The sequence below is a fragment of the Apium graveolens genome, unplaced genomic scaffold, assembly GCF_009905375.1.
Source record: "Apium graveolens cultivar Ventura unplaced genomic scaffold, ASM990537v1 ctg4465, whole genome shotgun sequence".
Classification (NCBI taxonomy): domain Eukaryota; kingdom Viridiplantae; phylum Streptophyta; class Magnoliopsida; order Apiales; family Apiaceae; genus Apium; species Apium graveolens.
In genome coordinates this window covers 26542-39669 of record NW_027418549.1, presented here as the reverse complement: position 1 = coordinate 39669, position 13128 = coordinate 26542, and the positions used below count along the sequence as shown (strand labels likewise).

The 13128-nt window shown below is 34.6% G+C and overlaps 1 protein-coding gene and 1 pseudogene across 1 annotated transcript; one reads left to right on the top strand and one right to left on the bottom strand.

Annotated features, from left to right (window-relative positions):
- The first annotated feature begins 2677 nt into the window (after positions 1–2677).
- On the top strand, positions 2678–4537 carry LOC141701875 (1-aminocyclopropane-1-carboxylate oxidase 5). The gene is given in 5 exon segments (XM_074505490.1): positions 2678–3463; positions 3573–3682; positions 3685–3944; positions 4087–4149; positions 4151–4537. Coding segments are annotated over 5 exon segments (1143 nt in total). The 5' UTR covers positions 2678–2927; the 3' UTR covers positions 4325–4537.
- A 96-nt stretch (positions 4538–4633) lies between these two features.
- On the bottom strand, positions 4634–12675 carry LOC141701874 (casein kinase 1-like protein HD16; annotated as a pseudogene).
- Positions 12676–13128: the final 453 nt, after the last annotated feature.

The following is a 13128-nucleotide window of genomic DNA, read 5'->3' as shown; positions in this document are numbered from 1 at the left end:
GTTATAGTGATTGGTAGTTTTGGACTACTAATCGTTTAACTTGGTCTCCCATGTTGATGCATTGACTGCTAATTTAGACCGTGGCGATAATAATTGAAGCTCGAAGGAGTCGACTGCAGGCTCACAATTGAAAATGGTTGTGGCTTATTAAATAATAAAATTGATTGATAATTCTAAATTAAAAATGAAGTTATTTAATGCGCTAAATGTAACTTAAATTACATGTAAAAGTTAAACTGAACAAATAAATTGGAACGGAGGAAGTATATGTCTACTTATGTTTGTTCAATTGCACGTCTCGTTATGTTTATTTAATCGTACAAGCGATAACGAGTTTTTAAGAGAATAAAATAATATTTGAACCTTACTTATATTTATTTATTCAATATACGTCCGTGCGCTTCAGAGGAACTATTGAATAGTATAAGATCGTATTAAACTTTATTCTACATGATTAGTCACATAAACTAGTTATCAGGATCGATATAAGTGTCGAGATACGCATAAATTGGTCGGTAAACCAGGTTAAAAAAATGTTGCTTTCAGTTTATACAAATTATTGCAAGCACTTGCAATTTGGCACGTGTAGAGCTGTCCAAACCCGTGAACTGTGTTTTGGTGGGTCCAACAATCATCTCTCCTATACTAATACAGATATTCAGAATATACAGAGAAAATGATTCAAAGCCCTGGATTTTTTTGGACTAAATTTATGTTTGAGCTTTGGGTTTTGTTGAGCTGTCTTGGACCAAAGCCCACTTTACTTAAATTAAAGCCAGAAAGCCCATGTAATGTTAATTCGACCCACCGTTAAAAAGAGCATGAACAGACAGAGTCACATTCTACGTCGCATCTATTAGGAAACATGTTTCTTTTCTTTAAGGAGAAATGGATTTTTTCGTCACCCAACTTATTGTGTGTTTGGGAACTTACCATTCAACTACAAATTTTTTTTGTTTTACTCAGTAATGTTAGGTTCGGAATTTTTTTAGTGACTAACGTTAAGTTCAGATTTGATTATTAGTATTTTGTCAATTTTCTATTGCATTATTAAAATATAGCGATAACTAGTATAAAAAGTGTCACATGTGTCTTATAAAAAAGCTTAAATGTGACTGAGTTTGCTAGATGTATATGGAGGAGTCGTATAATGTCTGAATTATATACGTATGTTATAGGAAGGACGCATATTGTTATTTTAAATATCTGATCAGAACAGATGTATATACATTATAAACACACGCATAAAATCAATTCATATATGTCTGTTACTTTTTAGGTGGGGTAGTAAGCTCAAAACCAAAATTATTAGGAAGAGGTATCGCAATCGGTACTAAAATTATTGGGAAATAAAAAAATAAAAAATTTAATATAATCAAATTAGCAAACTGATCATAAAATACTTATAAAAAATAAAAAATTACATATCAATATTTTACCAAACGACACTCTCAAAAACCCAATGAAATCACCAATCACAACTCCTTCATGCAACTCTTACCGACCCAAAATCAAATCTATAAACCCATCCATTCTAATAGAATTGTGAAATAAGTATATATATATAAATACAAAAATATAATAATGTTGTAATAATATGATTTTGGTATTAAATCAAACAACTCTCAGATATTTATCTTACAAACATAGTTTTATAACTTATTTTTAAGATTTTTTTTGTATATAAAAATTTAAACGTTAAATTATTATTTAGAAGAAAAAAAATTAAAAATAATTCATGAAACCACATCTTTTATGAGCCTTAAAATGTTTGTCAAGCTCTCATCACCAAGGTAAACGTCTTGGGGACATATGGAGTACTATATATAAAGATGTAGACATATATCAAATCATTAAAATATTACAGACTATCACTATATTTTAATAATGCTACCAAAAATTGACATAATGCTAATAATCAAATCTGAACCTAACGTTAGTGACTAAAAACAAATACGAACCTAACATTAGAGAGTAAAAGAAAAAAATAATAGTTAAATGGTAAGTTTTTAAAAACACGATAAATTGGGTGACGAAAAAATCCATTTTCCCTTTCTTTAAAGCAAAAGTTTGCCTAAAATTATCATAATTTGCCCTCTAATCTTTGAGATTGTTCTCCTATCCATACATTGTATATATTGTTACTTGGATCTAAAATTGCTCGATTATTAGATTTTACCATAACGGATATCTATCATTTACCAAATATCAATTAAAGTTCAACACAAGGTAATGAGTTCAAACCGAACTAATGCCGATCCTGAGCTAAACGATCCGAGTTTAAGTCAAACAGGTATAAAGCTCGGCTTGAGCTAGTTTACTTATCAAGCACATTTTCACATTCAAGTCCAGGTCTCTCATTCATGAATTGTCATCCAAAGTTCAACCTGAGTTAATGAGTTCTAGCCGATCTTGAGCTAAACGAACCGAGTTTGAATCAAACAGATGTAAAATTTGGCTCAACCTAGTTTACTTATAGAACACATTTTCATATTCAAGTTCGGTTTCGGCTAATAAAGAAACCGAGCCGAGTCTGAGCCGAACTCGAGTTTCGTTCACAAGAACTCTAGAAGAGATGCTCGAAAAGCAAGGGAGGTCCATTCTTAACCTAACCATGCATCATCAAATAGAATACTTTGAGAGCAATCAATGGAACAACAGAAGAAAAAAAACAGTCCAGTCCAGTCCATCATTACCATAACGCTGGAAAGTAAAAAGACTAAAAATAAAGCAAACATGTAAAGCGAAAGGATACTCAATCCTATGGGAACACACTGTGGACATCTTCATCATTCATGTTAATTCATTCTGCACCTTTTTTTTTCTTTTTCCAGTAAAAAATGTGAATCAAACAGGACCATTTCTGTTTCTGCACGTATATAAACTCCGATCGTAGGATCAAATTTAACATAAATTTCGAGAATTAAATGGCGATGTCACTAGAATCCTTGCGTGATTTCAAAGCGATAGATTTTCGCGCTCCACCGCCATCACCAGTTGGTCCAGGTCATAGACCATCCGTGGCCAATGACGATGTACTATCCGATTTTCTCGAACACTCGTTACGTGTCCCTGACTTGATCCTCCCTGATCGCGTATTTCCACGCCAAAAACCAACTCAGAATCCTCCAAAGCTTGATTTTAAGTTGCTGGACTCGGTGGAGGATGATTCGTTACTTTCGATTATGGAGTCGATAGGCCAAATAGGCTGTTTTGAGCTTGTCAACCATGGTATTTCGACTGAACTTATCGAATCAGTCACGAATGCAGGTGCTGGAGTATTTGAGTTATCAGCTGAAAAGAAGGCGGAATTGTTAAGATCGTCTGAGAGGGCGTACGGATTCGTGGAGTCTCATGGCGATCAAGAGGAACAAGAAAGGAGTGAAGAGTTTGTTTGGTGCTTAGACGAAGCGATCAAGGTGGAAATGGAGGGTGTGTGGCCTAATCACTACTCGAATTTCAGGTACTATTTATGTGCACGTAGCATTACTCTTTTTTATGTTTCCGATATTAACTTTTACTAATTCACCCGAAAACTACTCCAATTGAATTCGTTTTCAAAAAAAATACAGTGACAAAATGGAAATTCTATTACCTGAAATAGAGAAAGCAGGCAAAAAATTTGTCGAAACTCTGGAGAAATTTTTAATAGAAAATGGAAATACGAAGAACAGGGCAGAAGAAAGGAGCAAGAACAGGTTGGTTCAGTTTGTTATCTGTACAAGCACTGCCATAATTCACCGGAGGATCAAAACAAAGGCGACAGCAGTTCTTTAAAATACGAGGTGATCAGAATGCTGATAAGGGGATCGGAATATCCTCATGCATTGTGTTTCCACATTTGCCATGGATCTTCCGAGTTTCATCTTTACTCTAAGAAAGGCTGGCTAACTTTCCGCCCTAACAAGGATGCTCTTGTAGTCACAATTGGTGATCAACTACAGGTACACGAACACGAACACATTTTATACGTCGAATAGAAAAACCAGTATGTTTCACTCGGAAGTAAGATATGTTCGTGTTTGCATATCATGATCACTTGTAAGAGCTAATAATTGAAGTTTTTATGTGTCCTAAACTGATCAGGCATGGAGTGATGGACATTACAAGCATGTGATTGGTAGACCAATCTTCAGCAGTGTAAGTAGAAGAGGAAATTTCAAACATGTCAATGGCTTTTCTATATTCACCTCCAACTAAAAGTTTACTTGGTAAAGAAGATGAGCAGGAAAATACTATCACTCTCAAGCAACAAGCATTATTTGCTTTACTATTCCTGGTTTTTTACCAATTCTTCTCTTGTGTATGTAAAGTGATTGGATAGCTGATTAGCTACTGCAGCTATTACTATACTGAATCAACAAGAGATGCACAATTATATATGTTAAACTGCGATTATTGAAGCCTAATACCTGTCTGTAATCATCAGTAGCAACTAGTCTCTACTCTCTCATAGGTCTTCACGACAAAATTATCTTGAACCGTTGAACGAGAAAACACCTCTTTGCTCGCGAGCTTTTTCGATTTTGATGCCTGTGTACCAATTGAGCCTTAAGAGAAAATTTGGATGTTGACAGAAAACAGCAAAACTTCACCCCAAGTCAAGGATCATGGACCAAATTTAACCCATAAAGACCTTGAAACATATTATCCTAAGATGTCCATATTATTTACAGAGTACAAAAAAAAACCGTTAAACGACTTTACATGCAAGAAAAAGGAAAAGCCAATCTACAAGGAATTCCAGATGCCATCCAGGACAAGCTGGACAACTAATACACAACACTTGATTCTATACACCAGTTGCTGTATGTTAGCTACAACAAAACTCCCCACTTAAGATACAAGGTTAAAAACATTCAACAAACTGGCTCTAACTTCCAATTAGATAGTTGTCAGTTGTGAACTTTTAACCCTGAAACTTTTATTAAGCTACGAAACTGTACGGCCATAACAAACGGATGCAATATAGAGATTCTTTGCCCACTTATCCTGCAAGAACCAAGCCAAAGTTAGACTTGTGCACTCCATAGTCAGATAAAGGGCCTCATATAATCTTATTATAAACGAAGGTACATGTATTACCGACCTTCACATGTGTACTAGGAAACGCAGAAGTACGAAGAGTCTCCTGTGTTTCATCTCCAGGCTTTCTTCTTGGGATGCTTAATACTAAAGCAGTTTGATCCCAAGTAGCTGCTGCAGCAGTGATACGATATCCAACATCCCACCGCCTGTGAACACCTTCGCTGGGGTAAAGAAAATCTAGTTCAACTACCTGAAATTGAAACCGTGGTCAGCCTTAAACACAATCAATTAATTGGTAATGATCAGTATGGTTAATTGGTTATTCAAAAAAAAACATACAAACCTGATCCGAGAATCCTGCGCCACGAGACATAACAATCCCCCATTTGTTCCCAGAGGTTGCCATGCAAGTAACATAAAATCCCTCCCTCCATTTTTTATTTATCCACTTAAAAGGAAACGAGTCACTAACTTTGTAGGACTGCTGTGAATATGGTGTACCTAAATTCCATAGAAAGTTAGATCGCTACAAGCAAATCATAATAATCCAATATCTGGATCTAAGACTGACCTTTGGACATGATCACTAACGAACTCCCATTATTAGCTCCTGCGACTGCAGTAATATAGTAGCTCTTTTCCCAATTTTCTTGGATCCATTCCTTTCAATAAACAAACATAGTTAGCATTCATTCATTTCTCAATATTATTCCACCTGAAAAATAATAACTCAATCGTTCCAGATGAATGATGCTGTAACAGAAGTACCTTGTGAAGAAAAAACGGTGACAACTCATAAACCTGGTCACTGAACCCAGTGCCTGCATCCATGATGAGAGCCCACAAGTTTTGACAGCATGCTACGCTACTGATAAACAGGCCATCTTCATTTCCTTTCTCAATGTGCTGTGTGAGCCTTATATCTGCAACATTGTAATGGTACCTACAGCAAAATTGTACAAAATCATCATCTGAAAATTTTCACTAACATATTATTTCATCCTTGCACATCATTCTCATAAGCTTTAAAACTCTCTTGTTAGAACCATGCTTTTATTGGATATCCACTTTTCTAATTAAAAAACAAACAGGCCATAACCATAGAGAAGACTTTGGATATTTACCTTTGCTTCATTGGTCGACGAGCATTGTACACACTTATCCATTGGGTTGCAGGCATCCCCATTCGAATCTTCTTCTTAGGTTGTTGATCTTCCTCGTTTTCCAATGTCAGTCGACCTCTCTTATGACCAACCTGATGTATCAGCTTTTAAACAAAAAACGCAGATTGTGGATAAAAATCAGCAGCTGCAATCAAGGGCAATGAACCCCGTAAAAGATGTAGAACGACGTTAAGAGTACCTTCTGAGCCCCGTCAGTGTTTATAGGCCTGACATCTGGATTTGGAGCGATAATCCCATCAAAGAGAGATATATATTTTGCATAATTAGGTTCCTCATCAAATTTGAGGTTTACCACATACTCTACAAATAATTTAAAAGAATCCGGAATCGAGTTACAGAGAACTTCAGGTGATGTTCCCATCTTCTTTTTGCACACTAGAAACCCTTTGTTCTCGCCCTACAAGAATACCTACACGTCAGGCGCTTGTATATACATATGCATACAACATAAAAATATGTAGGTATTGATCATAGTATCTATAATGGAAAAGGGTTTGCCATCCTGTAAAACTATAAAAATACCCAGACCAACTGGAGTGTTCTGTGTCCAAGAAAAAAACTAAAGCAAAAAAGAAAAGCGATCAATGAATGTTAATCTAGAATGCAAGATGACCTGATATCCTTGCCAAGGAAGACGACCACGGAGGAGAAAAATAAGTGTGTAAGCAAGAGATTCTAAATCATCTCTTCTACTAGCAGTTCTGCCTAAATGTGCATGCACACTAGCATATCGGACTGTTCCCCTGAAAAACCAGAATGCTAATTAACTATGCTGGTCACAATTATCGGATATTTGTTAGATGTGAAAACACAAGGAAATACTAGTTGCGAAATTTCTCAATATTGTACCTGAAAACATCTGGCCTCTGGTCATAATCAACATGTTTATTAGTTGAGCTATCACGCCATCTAGTAGCTAATAGCACAGGTAAATCATGATAAGAAACAGAAAAGGAGAAATATGTGATGTTTAAATACATACACAGAAACAGGCTAATAATTTCGGATATGAGCGAGTACCTAATCCAAGATCCACTAGATAAAGTTTCTTCTCTTCAGGAGTACCAGGAGCACCTAGTAAAAAGTTCTCTGGTTTTACATCCCCATGCACATACCTATCAACACTCTTCACAGATTAGTTCATCTTAGAGATCACAAATTTAAATATAAATTTGTATGTGGGATATTTTCATCTGAATGACCAATAAACTTAAGATTGAGTGCAGGGCTCCAAAATTCAGCACATCATAGATATTGTTTCCTTTAAAATATAACATTTATGCTTCACATAGGAAGCCACGACTGAAATGTATGGACTGCATAACGTACAATAAGAACTTAATTCTTCTGCAATAAACAAGAATCAGATTTAATTAATTTAATTAATCTTTGCAAGTTCATCTGAGATCACACAATTTTAAATTTCAAGGTCAAAATAAATGCATCTGAAAATTGTGCTACATTCACATAATTTCGAGTTAAATCTGTATATTGGATTTACTAGCTAAATAACCAACGAACTTGGAGATTATATGCAGGGACTCCAGAATTTAGCACATCGTGGATTTTATTTTTCCATTAAAATATAACATTAGTGATTCACATAAAGGACCACCACAACCAAAAAAAATGGACTACACAACATATATATAAAATTAATATCTTGTGCAATAACGAGAACTAAATCTCACCCTTTCCAGCTAAAGATAAATTTAAAGTATCATCTATTATCTTGGAAGATGAAACAATAATATCAAGTATATCATAACATGTACAAAACAAAGTGAAAAATAGATCTCACCCTTTCGAGTGCATCTTCTCCAAAATTGATATTAGCTTCAATGGCAATGCAGGCTACCATTTCGGTGGACATCCTGCAATTTTAATTAGACTTGTGAAACAGAGGATACAGTTCATAAAGCCAAGTAATAGAGCAGCATGTAGTGATGAAACTAAAGAACTAGACTTGGCAACTTCAAGCTCTATAACGTACATGGGTGATTGACTATTCCAGGCATCCCACAAGCTCGGTCCAAGCTTATCCATGATCTGCATATTACAAGGTCGTATGTAAAACAAAAATTACTCGAAGATTGAAAACATTGAAATCCAGAAGCTACCCATCTCTCCTCTTTACCAAGTGAGTAGAGGGATCAGGTTTCAATAAAACATTAAGGCATCAATGAGTTACCTTAGCCAAACAATACAGAAGTAATACCATATACTTAATGGGTACTGCTATAGTATATGACTGTACTAGCCTTCAAATAATAATTTTAACCCTTTAACAGTATAATAGCAAATAAATTTCAGAACTTACTTTGACCAATAAGTTAATGCTCTTATAAACTTTAGATGACACAAATGCTTAAAGAAAAGATCATTCTAGATACTAGTAAACCAAGGAAATAGCACAAATATTTGAAGTACAATTATAATAATAAAAAACAAATAATTCCAACATAACATAAAGATTTTTAGAAACGTTAATACAAATTATCTTCACATATCTATCTTCATAGTTAATCCCCATCAGAAGTTTTGGAGTTGTGATTATCATGATAAAAATACTTTAATTACACAAGTTAATACAATTTATATACTTGAAATTATGAGCTGCAACAAAGAGAGCCTACACAGACTTCCAACAGCATAAAATAGCAAATACGCCATACCATTATATAATAGTCATCTTGCTCGCCCTTGTAGTGCACCCTTGGTACACCATGATTGCCACTAAGAGTGCTGTCAAAATGACAATGAAAGAGTGAGTCATGTATTTGTCCATACACGATATCCGAGTAACAAAGAAAACGAGTGATCATACTTGTACACTTGCCACTCAGAAGGCGGTCCATGAGGACATCCTTTACTTGTTCGATGCTCAAATTTTATGGCCACCTGATATTATCAATAGTAACAGAATATAAACAATTAATTTAGAGCTCAATATAACTCAATGACCAAAACACTAAAGGACAGATGATACTTACATCCGCCGGGCCCCTGTCATTGTTAAATATTGATGGAATTCGCCGACCTACATAAACTTGTCCAAACCCACCCTTACCAAGCTTTTTTTGTACTCTATAGCTAGGGGAACCTCCAACATGAACCTGTAGCAAAATAAAACCAAAACAATTCGGTTTATGTTAGTAATTGTTATTTGATATTAATTGCTAAAAAAATAAAGCAAAGCGGAGATTGATTTATCATTAAAGAAAACATGTCGGATTCTCTGTTTGCATATAGATAGTTTATTGGTCAGCAACCATAAGGTATCTAATGCCTTTCTCCAGTTATACAAATAAAGAAAGATTTTGTAGCTCACTCAATTCACCTAATAGTTTTCTATTTAAAAACCCCGAAATTTGAACTTCAAAAATTTATTACAATATTCACAGAGTACTCATGAAATACCATATGAAACTAACTCAGTAATATATGCTATGATGGGAAAGTACACTTGGATAGCAAAAGATTTATGACAAACAGAGATAAACAGAATATTACTTGTATGAAATCAGGCCCCACAAATAGAAACTTTTGAGAGGGAACGACATTATGGGACTGAATGATATTAATTGAAGTCACATAATTCTATCATCGAATGTGCATTTTGAAATTTACAAAAAGATTTAGGCAGGATTAGGGCAGAACATTTAATCTAAATGCACCAGACTATTTTGAAAGGAACAATTGAACAACTGAAATGAATAAACAAACAGCGTTAATATTCTAGGAGACAACACGTAACAAATGACGTTAAAGTTTTAACGCATGTAAGAATATTTTCCATGACAAAAAAGGAAATAAATAGGTCACCTTAAAAAGCATTAACATTATTTTAGGTTAAAGTGCGTACTAGGTTTCAAAACCAGGCCTCCTATTCCCAAGGTACTATCTAACCAACTGAATTAGCACGAAAACATTCGTGAAGAAATCAAATCAATTCGTTAGCTATTTTACACAAATGATACATGTGTGGCCTCCCTTTCAGATACCAATTCTAACAAAATGTATTACTCACTGGGGACAAATATTATAATATAATACAGGTAGGCAGAAAAAATACACGGATCCCAAAGCTGCTCTACAATTGGGACCTACTGGGTATGTTTAGTTTGGTTCAAATACTTGCTATGTATTTGTTCAGTCCTACAGGGATACGCAGAATAGGACATATCTAGTAAATGATATTGTGTACACAGATAGTACTATTCATTCATTAAAATTTTCGCGGTGAATAGTAACTCTTAAAATTTGCTCAGATAAATATACAATATATTTATATGCTATTTAGCAGATATTGTCAGCATGTAAGATATTATATTAATTAGTATAGAACATTGTACTATTATTGTTAGAGAACTACAACGGCCAACAGATCACAGAATCCGGCGGCTAGAAAGGTCAGATAGTAAGAATCAGAAGTCATCAAAAATGATTTCATATCTCCAAACTCAATCTAAGCTTTTTTCACTAAAAATCTTCCCATTTTTAGAAAGAGTGGTCTGTCACGAAAATTAGAAACATTAATGTCATCTCCTCTTCTTTCCGAGCTCATTAAAACTAAAGTTCTCATCTTCACTACAAAACCAAACTCATTACACGTTGTAAGCATTCCCACAACCCCACCATCCAATTATCATCGAAGAGACTCCTTCATCAACTAAACATCAAATTTATAAGTCAGTGGTTGAGTCATAACAGTTAAAAAAACTGCTTCAAAACATAGGGCGAAAGGCATAAAAATATCCGACTGCAAATTATTTTTTTAGCTTGTAAACCTCAATCACTATGAATACAGTTCCTACATAAATTTACAAAAAAGAAAGGCATTTTATTCAAAATTATATATTTAAATAATTATGATTTATGAAACGGATACAAAACTTCTGTGCAGTAAGCTTTTTCCGAAGACAAGTTAGCACATGTAATGATGCATACCCTCATCAACAGCCAAATGCATCAGACATCAAAATAACAATACAATATAGCATTATACAGTTGAATACAGTTAAAAGTACACCACTCTGCCCTAAAACGTATAACATCAAGAACATGCAGGAAAAAATTAAAGCTGTGAGAAAGAACCAAAACTTTAATTTAAGTAAAAAATAAATCTTTTTGAAACTAAAATTTCAAACAACAAACTAGACAAATAAATCAGAAACCCTAAGCCAGCCTGCAAATTATTCTATTACATTTCAAACTCGATATCACAAGCCATTTTTAGGTATAGGTACAGACGTACAGTTCTAAATATTGCCTTGCAAAAAAATACATACTACATAACCAGTAACCACTAAGGGAAATGAAGAAAACAATAAATCTTAAAACACGATATATTGTTTAACAAATAAATACAAAAGAATATCTTGTTTATGATTAATATATTACCGTATCAGGTACCGGAGTATTAACTCCATCATCATCGCCTACATTAGCCTTGGCACCACTCTTTCCCCCACTCAAAGCATCCATTGGCTTCTCCGCTACTTCCTCTCTCTCAACCGGTTGTTGAATTTCCACCACTGGTTCCACAGGCTGCGCTGCCACAACCACGTTCTCATTAACAGCTGGAGCTACAGCTATGGCTGCCGCTGCAGCAGCCCTTCTCCTCCTCGTACGAGTTGCAATCCCCTCTCCTTGTCCAGTCGTATTTACTAAATCAGTTTGTACTTGTTGTTCTTTCTTTGCTTGCTTAGGCGGCCTTCCCCTTCTTACTCCGCTACGTAACTCCGGCATCCTTTGATCATGCTTTACTTATCATTCCACTTTAAAACCCTAACAACACTCACCGCAGTATAATTCACTCCCTCTAACTCAATCCTCTCCAATTTCAAATAATCACACACCTATACATAAACATATCACAATTCAATCAAATTAAAAACAATATAACATGATCAAATTTGCAAACAATAATAATAATGTTAATCTCTCTCTTCTCTCCTCTCTCTCTCTCTCCTGTGTGTCTCTCTCTAACTCTCTCACAATCCTCTCTCTTTCTCTCTCTATCTCTCTCTCTGTCTATCTATATCTCTCCCTCTCATGTCTCTCTCTCCCTCGACTCTCTCTCTCTCTCTCTCTCTCTCTCCTCTCCTCTCCTCTCTCTCTCTCTCCCTCTCCTGTCTCTCTACCTATCACCACAGAATGCAACAAAAAACCTCCCACAATTCGATCAAAATCAACAAACGATCAATCAAAAGATGTTAATCAAACCTATATCAATAACAGATTACATAAAAATAACAACTTTTCGTAACGGTAAATAAGTTATGATCACAAAATGTAAAAAATCAACAATTACAGTAAAACAAAACTATATGAATTACAAATAACTAGGGTTTCAATTCAACTTACAGAGATCTTCAAACAAATTGAGAGAGAGAGAGAGGGAGGGAGTCTAGTGTGTGATTGTAAGTATTGTATGCGTATATATGTATTTTTATTGTGTGAATTTGTTGTGTATATTAGGAAATATGTTTATGGCAATTAAATAAAATCTAGCCGTCAGATGGAAATAAATCAACGGCTGAGATTTTCTGATATTGTAATTATGAAAAATGTGTATAAATTCGGACAAATGGAGAATGAGGTGAAATTACGAAAAAGGACATGAATGTGATAGATGACGTTAAGTACTGAGCTGACTGTTGTTTAGTTTGAGGTTTTCATGGCTTGACTATTTGTTGACTTTATTTATTTATTTTCGAGTTTTATTGCACAAAGTGGATGTATTGTTTTTATTTAATTTAAATAACAAATATTTCATTACTAACATTGATCTGTACTAGGGACTTTTGTCCGCGCTATGCAATCTTATTATCCGACAATTTATTAAACGTAAAGTGTTATATGCACCTTATTCTGCAAAATAGATGAAAATAACTAGTACATCGTATTATGA